The sequence below is a fragment of the Sander lucioperca genome, chromosome 13 (genome assembly GCF_008315115.2).
Source record: "Sander lucioperca isolate FBNREF2018 chromosome 13, SLUC_FBN_1.2, whole genome shotgun sequence".
Classification (NCBI taxonomy): Eukaryota; Metazoa; Chordata; class Actinopteri; order Perciformes; family Percidae; genus Sander; species Sander lucioperca.
In genome coordinates this window covers 29313342-29331499 of record NC_050185.1, presented here as the reverse complement: position 1 = coordinate 29331499, position 18158 = coordinate 29313342, and the positions used below count along the sequence as shown (strand labels likewise).

General features: G+C 39.3%; 1 protein-coding gene across 2 annotated transcripts in view; it reads right to left on the bottom strand.

The window, feature by feature from the left end:
• grk6 (G protein-coupled receptor kinase 6) overlaps positions 1–18158 on the bottom strand; it is a 78909-nt gene that overhangs the window by 19313 nt on the left and 41438 nt on the right. For both annotated transcript variants that reach the window (XM_036008622.1, XM_036008623.1), the window contains exons 4-6: positions 12927–13004; positions 11487–11587; positions 5055–5147 (exon numbers count right to left, since the gene is read on the bottom strand). In XM_036008622.1, coding sequence (XP_035864515.1) covers positions 5055–5147; positions 11487–11587; positions 12927–13004 — 272 coding nt within the window. The remainder of the gene's footprint in view (positions 1–5054; positions 5148–11486; positions 11588–12926; positions 13005–18158) is intronic.

The window sequence follows — 18158 nt, the reverse complement described above, 5'->3', positions numbered from 1 at the left end:
TTCAACTCGTAAGCTTTGTTTTGTATCCTCAGTCGCTCTACTTTACAATATCTGTTATGAGCAAAATGCAGCTACGTTTTACTCATACCTGTATTCAAAATAATGACCCAGTATTTTGGAAAATGCAGGTGTTGTTGGCGTGAAAAACTTGTGTCAAAAGAATGTGCTGCTTCTCTGTAAACAACCAGATGGCCTGAGGCCTGCGACAGGACAGGACATAGTTCTCCTTTTAGATTTACATAATTTAGTCTCATGATGTTGTGCTCTGACCAAAGGCAGGAAGATTATGACACAATGTACATACAATGTATGCAATTTCCTGTGTCCGGTGTATCCAGGTAAAATCCAGATGAGATTTTATACACTTTCTTTTAAACTTAGCCACATATATGCGTCCTGTTGGTCAAATCGCTAATCTGATAACAATTGGTCTTGGGTTTCCCAGCTACATGTAAATGGGGATCAGCCCTTCTCCAGTTCAGAGGGTGGTGGTAATGCACCTGAAGCTGTTTGGTAACTGTCAAAAACAACAGAAGAACAATAAAGTGAACTCTAGCAGTTTAGTACAGCTAGCAATAACAGCTAGCTAGCTAACAACCATTCATAAAGTAACACAAACACAAATTAATCATATGTATGAACTACAAGCAACACAAACGTTTTTCTACGTCATAAACAAAGATTTAAGGTCTTTAAGGTGCTGGTAGGCAGTTTTTTTTACCTTTTGTACAGAGCCAGGCTAGCTGTTTCCCCGTTTCCAGTCTTTATACTAAGCTAAGCTAACCGACTGGCTGTAGCTACATATTTAACAAACAGGTACGAGAACTGTAAAAATGGTCTCATTTAACTATCAGAAACAAAGCTAATGAGCAACCTAATCTAAACCTAATCTAGCGTTACGAACAGCAACATCTCACCGCCGGTCGGACTGACTGCTAGTTTGGGTGGTGTCATTTTCTTTAGTCTGTGAATCCCGACAGGTAAATTAGGTCTGCAATCCTAACGTTAGTAAAAGTGTTGACATATAAAAGCATCAAACATGCATTTTAGATGAATGAGATGAAAGTATATCCAGTTGTTCCTCAACCCTGTTTGCTCAGCGCTGTAAAAGTGTATGTATGGTACGCAGGAGTTTTCTACCCGGAAGTTATTGTAAACATGATTAGGTCTATAGTTCACTAGTCTCGCTTTGCCAGACCATCCACACGCTGCAGAGCCAGAGGAAGGTCTGGCTAGTCCACACAGCATTCCGGGATGTGAGAAAAACGTGCTCTGGTTTATTAGCATTTCCAAATCCATATAATATAATAAACCAATCACAATCGTCATGGGCGGTGCTAAACTTCGCACGGAGCCGCTGTAAAATAGCTGTCTGGATTTACGATGCAGAGATCTGAGGAGCAGTTAATCATCCTCATAAATCCACCGGAGTTTAAAATTCCAGCACAAAGAAAGCGTAAGGAAACGGAAAATACATGCATCCGGCGGAATTTCCTGCGGCACCGGAGCAATCCCGGAAGTTGAGTTCAATAAGAATTGCTCGTCTGGCGCATACGGAAAAAATGTTTCTTAGCATCCAGGGGTTACTTCTGTAATATATTCGGCCCACTCAATATGGACAGTGTTTCTTCCAGTGGCCCATAGACTTTACATTGTGGTGACGTCACAGGTTTTTAAATTGCTTTTCTTGCCTCGGGCTAAATTTCTATCTCGCTATCATTTTATTCTCTATATATTCCTCCCTTACTCCTTCACCTTGTGGTTTCAGGGCTGATCTTTTGAATTTACGTCACTAAAAAAACGAGAATCCCTGTGGATGGCTTGGCCTCCAATGTGGGTTGTTTCAGCTCATCCTTAAAGTGTACCAGGATAGACTGCACGTTCACAGCATCACAGAGGTCTTCAAGGTGGAGTCTGGGAACCATCAGAGGTCTCTGGTGGGACACGGACCCAGACAAACTTTCTCTGTCTATACACAAACCGTATAAAACTCATAACAACCATTATTGTTGTTGGGCCCAACAAGCAGTAGGTTAAACATTATCTTTTAAACAGAGGCCTCAGAGCATCTGATTCTGAGACAAAGAAGTCATGACCAACATGTGCTTTTCCTAAACAAAGGAATCTGGGCCTCCATTTGCAGCCTAAAGTTCACACCTAGATGTTACCTCTACGTGGAGAGGGTTCAACTGGCCGGAAGTCTAAGAACTACAGGCGTGTAGTTCACACACCTTCAAGAACACTCTGAAGTCCCATTGGTCAGCGGACTTTGAACGCCGCATCCGGTGCTGTGAGAGTATAAAACTTTCTGAACACTCGCTCCTCCCCGTCTTCCATTGCAACACCGTTGCTGAAGGGAGCATGCAAGTGCTTGTGCGAAATAGCTCCATTTCCCAGAAAAGTGGATTTATTTTGGTGTTCTGGTGAATGCCTTGGATCCCATGAAAACACGCACCAGTGTTTTCATATCTGCAGAAGAGAGAACAACGTTCTCTAGAAGGAAATCGCACAACACCGACACCGCCCTTCTTCAAAGTCGACTAAACTGTTTTTCCTACTGCCTTGGGAGAAACACAGTTTGTCCGTGAAATCACTGACGAGTGAATTTCGAATTTCGTCTGTTTACCGTGGAAGACTCTATGTACAAAAACGAACGGACTGCACACAGTAAAGAGGCTTGAGGTTTCTTACGGTTGAATACCAGGAATTGAGATCCCAGTATTTCCTGTGTGCCAGTAATATAACTGGATCAAATTTTCAGTTCCAGCAGTATTGTCCAATTCATTCTCATGCTAAATTAGCAGTCCAACTGTGTGACAACATACTGTATTTTTAGAGTAAAGATTCAGCCATGTTTCACTTCCGTCCATAGACTATTTTTCCATTCTCTTCTATTGAAGCTGTATGACAAATAAGTTCAAGTGTGTTTCCTGCTTCAGTGCGATTTCCAAGTCAGGGTTAAACCTTTGGTAATCTTTGACGGTGCAGATGTCGGCCAATAGAAACACAGCTGCACTGTTCTAATTCTAGCATGTGTCTTCAGTACATTATCGCACAAACAGACTACAAACTGTAGCCTCGTTCTCATTCACTGTTTACAGTTTGTGCTCACTCCGATCAATATTCATTTATAACTGCATTAGAACCGGTACATCACGCTATTTTGTTAAACAGAAATGTAATGTGAAGTTTAAGCCATATTCATGCTTGATGCAAGGGGTTAACCATGTGAATCATGCTGCAGATATACCTCATTGAACACTAGACACGTTTTGTACATGATCAAACTGTGTTGTGCTTTAATTATACTCAACATTTAATTATATTATTTCCCCACACAAACTGTGCTCAGATGTCAACCTCTGAGCCACACACCCCCATACATGTGTGGAGAGCTTTGCTTCTGTTCCTGGGACTTATATTCATTGAAAATTAGCAAAGTATACACTAAACCAGGTAAAGGAACTTTTATATACTGTATGCTGCTTCCTCCTTCTAAACGCCTTCTGCTACTGCGTTTAAAAATAACAAAATTTGGACTCTCTGTGACTTTAAATCATTGCCACAGAAACTGTTCTTTTGAGGTATTTTGTGTTGTTTTAAAGGTGCACATAATTCAGATTGCGTGACATAGTTTGTTTTCTGTAACTCATTGTTGTTGTTGTCTATCTTGGCAAGAACACTCTTGAAAAGATCATTTTTAATAAGGCTTTCAATGTAAAAAAAAAAAAAACTTAGATTAGAGTAAAAAAAAGTATGAAAGTTTCTACCTTAAACTTATACTGTGATTATGAGACCAGAATTACCTGCTGCACCTCCTGCAACCATCTATAATTACATAAACAAACCCTGCTCAGGTATTATCTGTAACAGTAAAATCACTTGCATCTACCTTTTTACAACAGCTTGCTCTGAAAGTCACCTCACTGCAGGAAGTAAACTGTGAAACTTTGCCGTTGAGCAATTTCAAACTCCGTCTTGAAATGTATTATGTTGATATCAAACTGAAATGCATGGATTGCGTTGCTCTCCCCCCCGTGAATCCGACGACATGAGGACACTGGGGAGAGGAAGGAATGAAGCAACTCGCTGAGCATGTTGTTACTGGAACTGTGGTGGAGCTTAAGGCTAATGTAGCCTCTAAATCAGCCCAAGTGAGCTTTTAGGTGGTACATATATATGTGTGTGTGTGTGTGTGTGTGTGTGTGTGTGTGTGTGTGTGTGTGTGGTTTTGTTTAACTATATTCGTGGGGTCCAAAATGCTGGACCCCACAACTTTAAAGGTCTGTTTGAGGGTTAAGACTTGGTTTTAGGATTAGGGTTAGAATTAGGTTATGGTTAGGGTGAGGGTAAGGGTTAAGGTTAGGCATTTAGTGTGATGGTTAAGGTTAGGGTAAGGGGTTAGGCAATGCATTATGTCAATGACAGGTCCCCACAAAGATAGTGAAACGTGTGTGTATGTGTGTGTGTGTGTGTGTGTGTGTGTGTGTGTGTGTGTGTGTGTGTGTGTGTGTGTGTGTGTGTGTGTGTAATGAAATAATGCATTATGCTCATGTACATAAAAGGGATAAACAGCAGTAGAAAGACAAACAAATACGCAGAGAGAAAGTTCGACAAAGGAGTAACACATTTTGACCCGTCTAGTTCTGCACCAAACCGAAAAGACGGGAAACTGTTTTTTAAACTCCAATTACTTTGTTTTGCTTGATTTACTAAACTCTATGATGACTAAAGGAATTTTTTAGGGCTTTATGTGGCCCAAACTGTAAATGAGAAGGCTATATATGAGACATACAATAATAAGGTCAGAAATATTTTACTTTTTCGATTTAAATAAAAGCATGTCAATAAATTATACATGTCTGGCCCTTGATATGATTCTCATTTTACAATGTGGCCATCAGTGAAACTAAGTTTGACACCCCTGAAATAATGCATTATGCTAATGTGCATAAAAGGGAGAAACAGCAGTAGAAAGACAAACAAATACACAGAAAGAAAGAAACAGAGATGAGACAGAACAGTTAATTTCACTCGGTCATCACAAACTTTACCTCTCCAGCCATTTCCACTGGAGGAACCTGTTGTAGTACATGCTGTCGAGGTAGTCTGCGAAGGGCGCCACGCTCAGGTAGTCGTGGATCAATCTGGAGAAAACACAACAACAAAGAGCATCTGCAGGTCATTCTCAGTCCAAAAAAGCTGCATAGTCTTAATGTCAGTCTCGTTGAACTTTAGCTGAACACTTGAGTTAGTTGCTTTCAGATCTGAAACTATTGATCAATTAATTGATTGACTATTCGCTTCACAGAAAATTAACAATGTTGATGATCGATTAATCGTTTATTAACTTTAAATGCCTAACATTCTCCGCTTCCAGCTTCCCTGATGTGAGAATTTACCGTTTTTCTCGGTTTCATGTAATTATAAACTGAATATCTTTCGGTTTTGGACTGTTAGTTGGAATATGGGAAACAATTAGGCATTTTTCAGTATTGCCTGACATTTTGAATTAATTGATTATTTGAAAAAGTAAACTGTAGATTCATCAATTTAAAAAAAAGTGTTAGTTGTAGCCATAGTTGCTTTAAAGAGTAAATTAACACTAAATCTGCTATTTTTCATTCAGTGAATTATAATTGTAGAGCTGAAACAGCTTGGAGCTCCTTTATCCATTATCTATTTTGATAATCGATCGTCATTTTTTCAAATATATCAAATATTATCAAGAACTAGATTCTCAATTGTGATGGTTGTCTTTATTATACTATCAATAGTGTTGCAAAGGGCAGTTTTTGCCTGATTTTATTTTTTTTATAAAACCATTGACGTTTATCAATGATATAGTCTATATCGACAACGTTTCATTTCCGGGATTGCTCCGGTGCCGCCGGATATTCCGCCGGATGTCCCTCATTTCGGCCGGATGTCCGTCACATTCCTCTTTCTTTGTGTTGGCGTTTTAAACTCCGGTGGATTTCTGAGGACTATGGTTAACTGCTCCTCAGATCTCTGCAGGGTAAATCCAGACAGCTAGCTAGACTATCTGTCCAATCTGAGTTTTCTGTTGAACGACTAAAACAACTTTTGAACACTCACATGTTCCACCTAATCAAGTACCTTCCAGAAGCTATTTTGCAGAGGCACCATGGCTCCGTCCGGCGCTTAGCGCCACCAAGACGATTGTGATTGGTTTAAAGAAATGCCAATAAACCAGAGCACATTTTTCTCCCATTCTGGAATGTTGTTTTTACCAGCCAGAAGGTCTGGCAAAGCGAGGCTAGCTATGACATGATAAAACATAGTGTAACAGCAGCAGAAGTCGAGTCAGCAAAGTGATTTCGATTTTGAAGTTTGCTAACAGTAGCTGGGGGGTTTATATTAGAATGGGCATTCCTATCTTCCCCAACTTAAACTGTGTTTAGTTTATAAGATAAGAAATAACCTGGCACCCAAGTATTTATGTAATTACTTTTCAAAAAATAGTGATATGCCTAGCTATTCCACCAGGGGGAGTTCCACAGATTACAGGCCCTGCTGTTTTAAGAGCTGTATGGGAAAGTACTCTTTCCTATACTCGGCAGCTGTCTTGTGGAATGGCTTACCTTCCAACCTTAAATTGTTGAGCTCCTCCTACTTTCATTTTAAATCTTCAATAAAAAAATGGTTATCAAGTCCATAAACAAACTCAAAAGATCCTTGAAGTACTAGGAATATTGTACTGTTGTTTGTACTGTATTGTCTGTTTATGTGTCTGCATGTCTGTCAGGGAACCTAGTCCCTGTTTTTTATTTGTCTGTCTTGATTATTAGTTGACCCCTTTCCCCTTTGTCCTCAGTGTTTTTAGTCCATGTGGTGTTACTCCCCTTCCATCTTAGGGACCACAATGGAAACAAGCCTTTGGGCTTTATTGTGTTTTTATCCTTTTGAACACCTCTTGTTGATTGTTGTTCAATAAAGTTTTCATTAATTCATTCATTCAATTCACAAAAAAATGTTCCTTGTATAATAATATGGTTTCTTATATGTCATGGTTTCTACTTGATGAACACAGTTCACTCTGTGCTGCGAGCAACAGTTCAGTCAGCTGTTTCTAACTATGATGCTATGGAGGAAGAAATCTAACCAGCCCAATTTCAAATGAAAGGAAGCTTTAGGATTAATTTCAGATTCAATAACCTTCTGAGAAAGCAGCTACTGCAATGAGCTAATACAGATACATAAAGTACAAAAGTATTTACTCTTGTTTTTAGGCATAGGAAACACGTCATGCTCTAGATCACTGTCTGACTGAGACACTGACAAATAAAGCAGTAAAAAGTGTGTGGGGAATATGCGATGTATTGAAATAAAAGAATTGAGATATTTGCTCTTTTTGTACAAATATGTTACTGGCAGGCTTTTGCAACGATGTGAACAACCCCGAGATCAAAACCCTTGCACACTTGTTTGCATTAGAATTAAAGCAAACTTATTTTGAATCATATCGTAACCCCCAAGAACTTTCTGATTACACATTTAGTCAAAAGGGCAAAAAGGTAGCAGTATATTATTGGTTTGGTTGGGGCCCTTAGGGTTGGGGAACTCACACAATAAGAGTTTTAAGGAATTTCATAGGATATGTTGAAAATAAGGAAACATGTAGAATATCCCCAGACTTCTTCTCCTTACCTTCTTACCAGAGATTGTATTGGAGTAAAACAAACTGGCAGAGTGCAGAGTTTGTAATGTTACAGTGTACAGCAGCGTAGTAAATTACTCATATCTTGTACTTGATGTGGCTTGAAAACAAACTGCCCTCTGTGCTGCCTCGCCTACGCAACAAGCACCAACAGAGCCGTTACAGGATGTTACTCAATGTGTGTGTGGTGTTTATGGAATCAACAATCAACTCTTTCTCATCCAAAATCAATCTTTTGTCTTGTGTTTGTTCATCTCTTTTCAGTCTTCATTTACTTCAAATACTCTGATTTCTTATAACCTAAATAAGTATCTTGTTTATTATTTCTTTTTTAAATGTATTTATCTATATATATATATATATATATATATATATATATATATATATATATATATATATATATATTAAAAAAAGATGTATACATTCTAATTTCTTCTGAGTCCTGACTGCCCCATGAGTTATTTACATTACAGCCTAATGTTCCGACCACGATAAACAGCCGGCATTATAATTGCAGAGTGCTCTTAACCGTTATGAACTGAACTTCCTCATTTGGGAAATTCTGGAGAACACATCCAGAGTTACAAAAGCAAGACTTGATGTCACAGGCCTGAAGCTGCTCTGTCATGAACTTTGTTTTCAGTATGTTTGTGAGACTTTTTTCAGCTCTGAGTAATGTCTGCAGTAGTCCCTTTCAGGTTGCGTAAAGCCCCAACAACCTTCAACAATAAGATAGGACCGCATGCAAAACCCAGTGTATCCCACTGTTGGCGCTCATTAAAGCTTTAGTGCGTAACTTTTTTATACTAATAAACGTCCATTACATTCAAGCCATTGCCAAATGAGTTGCTACAAAGCTAATTAAGACTATCAGCTCCTCAAAACTCTCTCTGGATTTCTCAGTATGACTATGTTCAGAAGATTGTGGCGTCCGGCGACTTTCCGGCGCAGAAACTCGAGTGAAGATAATGACCTCTTCTGAAGACCTCTTCCATGTTTTTTTAATCCTCCGTGTCCTCCTCGGCTACTAGCAACTGCATGGAGGAGGAGGGGTGCGCAGTCACGGAAGGCTTGTATCATGTGGACGCGCCGACAGTTTTGTTGTCATTACTTAGGATTCTTCATGGGGGCGACAGAAACTATGCACTATAGCTTTAAGCTTGTTAAAGGTAAACCAGTCGGGCCAATATTTTTCGCTGCTATCCTCAGGCCGGGCCGGGCCGGCCGGGCCCTTGACCAAGCATTTGTGTTTTTTTAATCATTACTTTATTAGCCTTATTCGGTGGGGAGAAAGCTATGCCTCTCCAGCTTCTCCCGTAGCTCTGGGTGGATGTCCTGACATTCTGAATAAACAGCGCAGTTTACATGCTTCGTCCTTGTTGCATTACCTGTATTTATTAAGATAATTCTAAACAGATTTCTGTAGTTCAAACAACTTGGAATTGTAGTTGAGAACGTCAGTTATAACGGCCCACGTATTAAAAAATTGTCGGGTTTAAATCGGGCTCTGGCTCATAATTACAGTTAATGTGTCGGGCCGGGCAGGGCTCGGACACAACGTGCACGGGCTCGGGTAGGGTTGGGCTTGATTTTTTGTGCCAGATCTAAGCTCTAGTTTGCAGGGATGATCGGCGCTGATTGGTCAAACATACACAGCGCCGCTGCTTCAACACTCCAACTGCTTAAATCGCTAAACAAGGAAGTACTCCAAGACCATTTGAGGACGAGGGGAGAACAATTCTCTTTGTTTGATAACATTAAAAGTAAAGTTAGGCTTCGCTGTCCACATTCAGACTCATTTTAAAAAAGACAGAGAGAAAAAGAGAGAGAGATCGCACGATCGAACTGAGAGCCCGGCTGTGAATCAGAGGAAACGTTATTTTCTGATTGTTTTACAGCGGTTACGTTCTAAAGCACTAATAATAAAATAACCATCAAACACTCAACAGATAATTTACTGTGGAGACAGACACTCTTAAGTTTAATTTCTTATTACTTACTACTTACTTCCAACGTGCAGCAGTAAATATTATGCAGGTTTTAGACAAAAAAATATAGATGAAACATGCAGGCACACTGAACTGCAGGCTGCAGAGTGTGTGTACCACTGCGACCACCAGCAGCCCTCGTCCCATTATCTTTTTCATACGTCAGCGGATTCATTTGCCTAATCTTTACAGGTCTTAAAACCACGGTGGAACCGCAGATAACAACATTCTGAAGCAACCTTTTTATTTCTTTAAAAAGTTGTTCCAGGAAGTCCCAAGAACTTTGGGTGGAAAATGTTTTTTTGTGTGTCTGCCAGCGCTGCAGTGACACAAAGCTGGTTGAAAATCGGCAAAGTTTACCTTTAATGGGGACATGTTGGGAAACTTAAATTCTATGGAGAAAGAACATTTTCAGGCTTTTGGACTGTGCAGCCAAGGTGCACGTTAAACATGTTGCCTCCTCACTTCCTAATGCAGTCCTCTGGGCCAATCAGAATCCAACACGTGTCGAGACTCGACTTGAACACCACAGCGTCTCGTGACTTGACTTGGCCTTGAAAGAATTGAGACTTTGCCAAAAAAGCCGAAGCAGAGACAGAGCTGACATTCAGGTCAGAATCCAAGCTGTCGGCTTTCTGCGGGGCCAGCAGCACTTGTTTTGATGTGCTTTGCATGATTGTAGCTGCACCAAAGGTTTTTGTTTTTTAATGTCTAGAGAACAGATACCTCACAGAAATAGAGAGGGGTGACGGTAAGGGCGTTTTGGGCTAATAGCTGGCACTGATCACTGTTACCCTTTGTGTGAAGAAATGTTTTATAATGGAAAATAGATTTCAATCATCAACAATTTGATCTGTTATGGTTAAATTCAGTAAAACTTGCTTTGGTTTGCCTACATGTCTTATCATGTAATTTTCCAAATGTACCACAGTATAATAAAGTCAAGGTAGTCTCATACACATAATGGTATGACTTCTGTTAGTTTGCAGCTAAGTCTCTGTCTGTGTTTACAGTTTGAATTTACATTCGGGTCACTTTCACACCTGTAGTTAAATTGATTTGGTCCAGACCAAAGAAGCTTCACACTGACTTGTTATTGTGTGTTATAAGCTGTGTGGTAACTAGGGCTGTCCTCGACTAAAGAAATTCTTAGTTGACTTAACAATAATGTGATTTTGTTGACTAATCGACTAGTTAATTTAATCAACAGATTTGTAAAAACTGAGTTTCATGCAAAAGCACAACTCTAAATATTGTGATACCAGAAATGTGCTCATAAGTTTCTTGGAAATATTATTTTTCAGCATGAAAAGATTTTTCTAAGACCAAAACGACAGAATATTCGACTAATCAACCAAGAGGGGGCAGCCCTAGTGGTAACTCATTCACTGGACAGTTTTCGGCGATGTCATCCTGCATCGTCGTGGACCCTCGGAGGGGGGAAATCAAATTCTCTAACCATTAAAAAAAAAAAGAAATCACGTAATTTCACATTTTACCTATTCATTTAACGCCTCAATTAAATCTTGACAGGTGTGTAAATCCGGTTTTACGTTAATTTGTTTTTGCCAAAAACTAGTCTGTTTTAGTCCAATGAAATAGTTCATATCAACCAACATGTGTAATATGTTTGTAATCATTGAGCGTAAATTCCTTTTCATGTCATTAAAACAACCAAACTTCCAGAATTAAGACCAAGGACATGACAGCTCAGACTGAGCAATGCGTCTGATTTCTTTGTCTGTAAGGGGCTCAACAAAATAATAATGGACCAAAATAAACATAAAAGAGCCCAGATGGAACCCATGTGATCTTACTTGGTACAGTCCTTGAAGAGCTCTTTGCAGGCCTCCTGCTGCAGCTTCTCGCCGCACTGAGCCATCATGGCCTCCTCCACCTCAGGCACGCGGTCCTCTGACTGCACCGAAAAGACACACGTTAAGTCCAGGTAAACACAGTGACTCAACTCACAGAGGAAAGCCGGATGAACTGGGTTTAGGATGGGGCCGATAGATTATTATCCTCGTCGCTCTACAGACTTCTGCATGTTCAGACTTGAATAAATTCACACAGATTCAGACACATGCAGGTGAAAAACAGACAGACAGTTATCAGGAAAAACAGGAGGAACTTTAACCTGGAGACGTAACGTAGCAATTTGGCCATATTTACTTAATAATATTGTAAATTAATGTGCATTGTCACTGTGCTTAACCTGTTAAAGTAATGGATTACCTATCTTAAGACAGAGTTCAAGTTGATGTGTATTTGTGTAGGGTATTCATTTTGCGTACATTTATAACATGGGGAAAATTACTTTCTGTACAAAGTCAAAGTGTGCAGAATTTTCAGATGCTTATAAAGAGCAGAAGGCTCTCTGGCGCACATACCGGTATGTAAACATGGCGAAAAGAAGGAAAGACGCTACTGCTGCTGTCTGGTGGAGGAAAGATACACACAGTGCCCGTATAGGCGATGTTTTCACGGCAGGGATCACCCCGCTTCCCACCATTGCACGCTAGCGGGCTAGCCGCTAGCAGTTATCTGTTATCTTTCTCTTCACTTTGACCACTGACAAGCAAAGAAAACAGGCTACACCCTCCTACAACCACAATGTCTGCACCTGATTGGACGAACGCTACACGTGGGGCTCTCGGATTTCAAAACAGACCATAATGGCGGCTTGTTCGGAATACGATCTCTTATTTTACGAAAATAGTTCACCGAACTTTTTTTTTTCTGAAAACATTTTAAGCGAGAAATAGGCCATGCAGTTGCTGAATCTGTACTTATTTCAGATCGCCAACAACAGTTTAAAAGATTTTCGTGAGTTTTTGAGAGGCTGACGCTCCACCAAAAGCGTCAAACTATGAACTCGCGTCGACCTATGAACTTGCGTGTGATCTTCACAACAGCAGGTGATAATCGGTCTGGGGGGCTGGTCGGTGTCATACTTGTAGTGTTGCCACTCTTCTGTCCAAGACACAGCAAGGTTTTTTGGCAATATGTCTGTCTAGTCTGATATAGTGACTTTCGTGAAAGAAAATCGTGTAGTCTGATCCTGTTATAAGCGGACACAGAGTTCCAATCTGGCGCATCTGATCACAAAAGTGACATTGAAAAAACAAGTGTAACCACGGCCTTAGTGCTCACCATTTACCGAATCACACCAAATAATTTTAAAGGAAACGCAGTTGGTAGTGAATGGCTGTGGGGAAATATAGAAATAGAAAGAGGTCCATGAAAGCAGCAGCTACCTTTGGGTTGAAGTATTTGTCGATGAGTTCCTGACCGCACTCCTTCCTCTTCTCATCTGGAGTCACCTCGTACTCCGCCTGCAGAGGGAAACACACCAAGACTAAATGAGTGCGAGAAGCCAGAGGTGAGCGTCAGTTGCTACAGGAACTCTGTCTTAATCGTCCCTCAGTTACACAGATCTGGCAGTGTCACAATCACATGTGAATGTCTTCCAAATGAATAAGCGAAATGTACAGCTGGATTCTAGCAATATGGTTCAAACCAGCATCACAACATGAATCTGAATTTCTATCCAATAGATTGTTACGTATGTTAAGTGTATGTAAAATCATAAAATAAAGGTTTCAAGAAAGCATGTTCATAGTAGGGCTGCACGATATGAGGAAAATATGCGATAATGTTGAGTATAACAATATTAGTAAGATAAATAAACTGATATTAAAGTGTACTAAGTTCTGCCTATCTGCTGCTGCTTTTTAGTAAGCTGCTAAAATACAACAAATTGCTTGTTGAATTTAAAACAAACGAAAGGAAATCATTTCCAATATCCTTTTATTGAATATATTTAACATTGAACTGAACACAAAAGGCAGCACTAAAAAAAAAAAAAAAAAAAAAATACATTTTAAAGTGCAGTTTTCTACTGATATTCTTTCAACTAACACAAAAAATGTCTGAGTGTCTTTCGCGGTGTGTTTATTGCGCCAGTTGATATCGCGAAAAAAACGACATCTTGTGCGGTACTAGTTCATAGCAGGTTATGCATTACATCCGTAAAGGTTCTTGGCATGTGCAAAACAAAACCTTTTTTAATTAGCTTGAAAACATTAATTTAGACTATTTGACATTTTGTAACAATGACACAATCTGATCATATCATCGTGATGATGCACGGAAAGTCAATAAACAACACTGAATGATTGTTCAGCTGTGCTACCAACTCTTTGTGTGTCCACTGAAGTCCTCTGAAGGCCTTGACTTCAGAAAACCTAATTTAAGAGTTAATTGAAGAGTTTTGCGAGGCCTGCTCCACACCCTGCAGCACATGAACTGATTGTATCTACTCCCCCTCACATCAACCATCCCTCTGAATGACTTGCAGTAAACTGCGCCTGACTGGAAAACTCCAAAGTGCTTCCTCTCCCCCTCTCACAGCGAGAGCCTGTAAACTAATGCTAAGTGACAGCGGAGATGGTCCAAATCTCATTTTCCCTCTCCATCTCATTTACTCGCAGAGTTCTCAGAGAAGAGACGGGAAGCGGTTGTGGGGGTAAAGGAGAACATAATTGCTTCGTGTGTGAGTTGTATCCAGTGGGCGACTGAAAGTTGTAAAGCCGTTTGGCTGAGCTGGTCAGTCAGACTGGAGCCTCGCTGTCTTCACACAGACAGACGGAGAGATAGACGAGGTCAACCTGTCCACCTCCACTCGTCGGAGCTGAAGGCAAAGAATTACTGATCCACTGATCGCCTAACGAACATACGTGAGATCATTTCACACATCGGATACAGGAGAAACAACAAAGTACAGCACTTCTTTGCAGGCACTTTTCTCTAGGGCTGGGTATCATTTAAAAGCTTCCGATACCGGTACCGATAACAATACCGTGACTACCAATTTTATAAAATCCATTTGGACAAAAAAGAATGACAACATTACGGCACAAATCATTTATTTATTTTTCAGCTCCTAATACGTGAGCCGTCTCATAACGTAGAGTTTTTCCTGCGTGTCTCTACGACGTAGAACATGTAAGGTTAGACAACCAATCACAAACATTATTACATCTTGGTAGAAGCATGCTGCATGCCTATTGGCTCCCTAATGCTGATGAGATTGACTCCTTAGGTATTGAAATTCGGTCGGTGCCTAAAAAAGTATTGAATTCGGTACCAAGCCCTACTTTTCCCTCCATGACTATGATATTGTCAGACCTGAACTATTTGAATAATAATATGAATTTTTTTTTTTGAAAATTGTTTCAGAACAATTAACTCAATATTTAGAAATACATCAGTATATACACCCTCAACAGTATGTTTTCAGACAGAACCATTCCACTGAAACCGCCATCTGCGCATTATTGGAAAATATTGTGCAGCTGCTTGATAAAGGAAACATCGTGGGTGCAGTATTCCTGGACTTAAAAAGGGCATTCGACACCGTAAATCATAGCCGTCTTATCTCAAAACTATCATCTTATAATACATCACACCAGGCATTATCATGGTTCGAGTCATACTTACAGGGTCGAGAACAATGTGTAGTTATTGATCATGCAAAATCTGCCCCATGTGAAACTAAGACCGGAATCCCGCAGGGAACCATACTGGGGCCTGTTCTCTTCAGCCTGTATGTAAATGAGCTGCCTGAAGTATGTCCTGAAGTTGGCATTCAGATGTATGCCGATGACACTGTGGTTTATGTGTCCGGCAAAAGCCCTGTTGTTATCGGCAGTACATTGACTAAAAGTCTTGAGAAAGTGTTTGATTGGCTAAACAAATCATGTTTAACACTTAATCTGAGGAAAACTAAATCTATGTGTTTTTCTATAACAAGAAAGCGGATAATAAATGATCTTAACATTAAAATGAATGTTGAACTTATCGATCAGGTAGAAGAAGAAAAATATTTAGGAGTGATTTTAGATTCTCAGCTAAATTTTAAAAGTCATACTAAAAACATCTCAAGAAAAATGAAGGTCAGTATGAACTGTTTCAGGTTGATCAGGAGCAGCTTAACATTTGAATGTGCTCATGTCTTTCTGAACACTATGATCCTGTCCCACCTGTCGTACTGCACCACTGCTTAATAATTATAACCGCGCCCTAAAAATTTTAGATAAAAAGCCCATTCGATTCCATCATTGTTACATTTTAAATAAACATAAAATCTTAAACTTTGTTAATTTTGTTAATCTTAAATACATAAAGTTGTTTTTCAAATGTTTGACTGGACTTGCACCTGAGTAGGGCTGGATGATTAATCGAAAAATAATCGTAACCGAAATTCAGAGCCTATAACCGACGTAATTTTACCATGTCGGTTATTTCGGTCTTTTAATCCTATTAATATTTCCGCGGCCGCCCACTGTGTGTTAATGTACTGTGGGTGGGTGGGACGGCCGGCGAGCCGCAGGACACGCTTGTGGAGTTTAACTCCGAAAAGACAGTTAACCACAGGTTCCCGTTAATCTTATGATGGACATTTATTATTTATTTTCTACATTTTTAGGAAACTTTTTTTTTTACATTAAAACTTAAATTACTTTTTTATAAGACGTTTTTATTTCATCGTAAAATCTACTGTTGTAGATTTCAGTTCAGTTGTTTGAAATATTTAATAATAAGCATTAATTGCTATCTGTGTGTTGTTTCCTTATTTTAGCATCACAAAGATAGGATTATGCACTCTTTCATTAGAAAAAATAACCGTGAACATATTTACGTATAAGAAAAGAAAAAATAAATAAAATAATCGTTCATTAATCGTAATCGAGGTAACTTTTTCGATTAATCGTGATTATGATTTTAGCCAAAATCGTCCAGCCCTACACCTGAGCCACTTGAACAGGCTGGAATCATCCAGATCCACAAGAGCTGCTGCATGTGGAGACTGTAAAGTTCCATTTTGTAAAACATCTTTTGTCCAAAATGTTTTTTCTGTGAAAGGAGCCAATCTGTGGAACTGGCTTCCTACAAATATAAAGACTCTTACTAAAATGTCCACCTTTAAAAAACTATCAAAAGCATGGTTCATACAGCAGCAGCAGTGTGATCATGCCATATGAACTGTATAGCTGTATGTATGTGCGGTGTGCATCTGTGTGAGTTCGAGTGAATGTGTTTATTTACGATATTTATTTTTATTGCTGCTAACTGGTTTCTGGATATTTTATTGTATTCACTGTAAAAATTTGACTCCTTTATTATTTTAACTGTTAAAAGCCCTTCTAGGGACAGGTGTTGCAAATTAGCCATGGCTATAAACACTGTGATACAGGCATCGGATTGTTCTTTATGTAATAATCTATGTTTTTTTGTATCTGTCCCTATTCAAATAAACAAAAAAAAAACAAAAAAAAAACTTCTAGCCAGGCTAGCAGCGAGGATCTAGCGATTGAATTTTCAGATGGAATAAAGGAAAAAGAAAAATCTGGATATTACATTTGAAAAAGAGAGGCTGTGTTATATTTGAGGACTAGACATTTAGGCTATGTGTTCAAAACATAGACTGGAAAAATAATGAAGTGGCGTCACCCATTGGTTTGTGGGCTACTCTTTTGAGTTTTTTGAAACCGGACGTGAAGATTTTTGGACGAGAGGGTGGAACTGTGGAGGATGACGCAGCCAAGCCAGTGTCGTCTATGGTTGCAATGGCGCTTCACTAAGCTAAACGCTAAAGACAAAAAGTTGACTATTTTCAACCCTTCTGAAGCGAGTTAACGGCGGAGATTTACCGATGGGTAAATGCGGACCTCTGGATACTGGCGCCATTCATCTTTATGTACGATAGTACAGAAAAACGACAAACTTTCCCTTAAGTTACCAGCTAAAGCTAGCGGTAGCTAGCTACCTAGATTGGCAATGTCCCAATTAAGAATAAAACATGGACAACACCCAAAAACAAATTCATGTCTATTTTAATGTACATAGTGCCATGGTTAGCATTGCTAAGCCTCTGTCATGATTGACAGGTTGGCGCGTAGCCATGCCCTAAATCATCCCCTGGTTTATAGTCTATTTTTAAAATAAATGGGACCGTACTGAAAAACAAAATGAACATCATGTTGTATTGAAGAAAACTTGTAGCTATTGAGACCATAAAGTCATTATAAAAATGTTTACTGAGGTAATAAATCAAGTAAGAAGTAGGCTTATTTTCTCATCTCACTAAACAGACTTCTTTTTGGAGCCAGTGGAGTCGCCCCCTGCTGGAAATTAAATACAACGCAGGTTTAAGACACTTCCACGTTATTATTTTACAGTCATGGTTTACAACAGCAGATTCTCTAAAAAAAAGATAGCACCAATGTAACATCATGACTAAATCATGACACAGCACTTTTGCTAAAGCACTTAGAAAGGATGCAATGGATTGATGAATGACCTGATGTCTCCTTAAGGCAGAATAGCCAGAGAAGTATTCAACATTTTTACTTAAAGTAGCAATACTACCGTTACAAATAAAAATCCTGCACTCAAAATGTTTTGAAAGTACCAAAAGTAAAAGT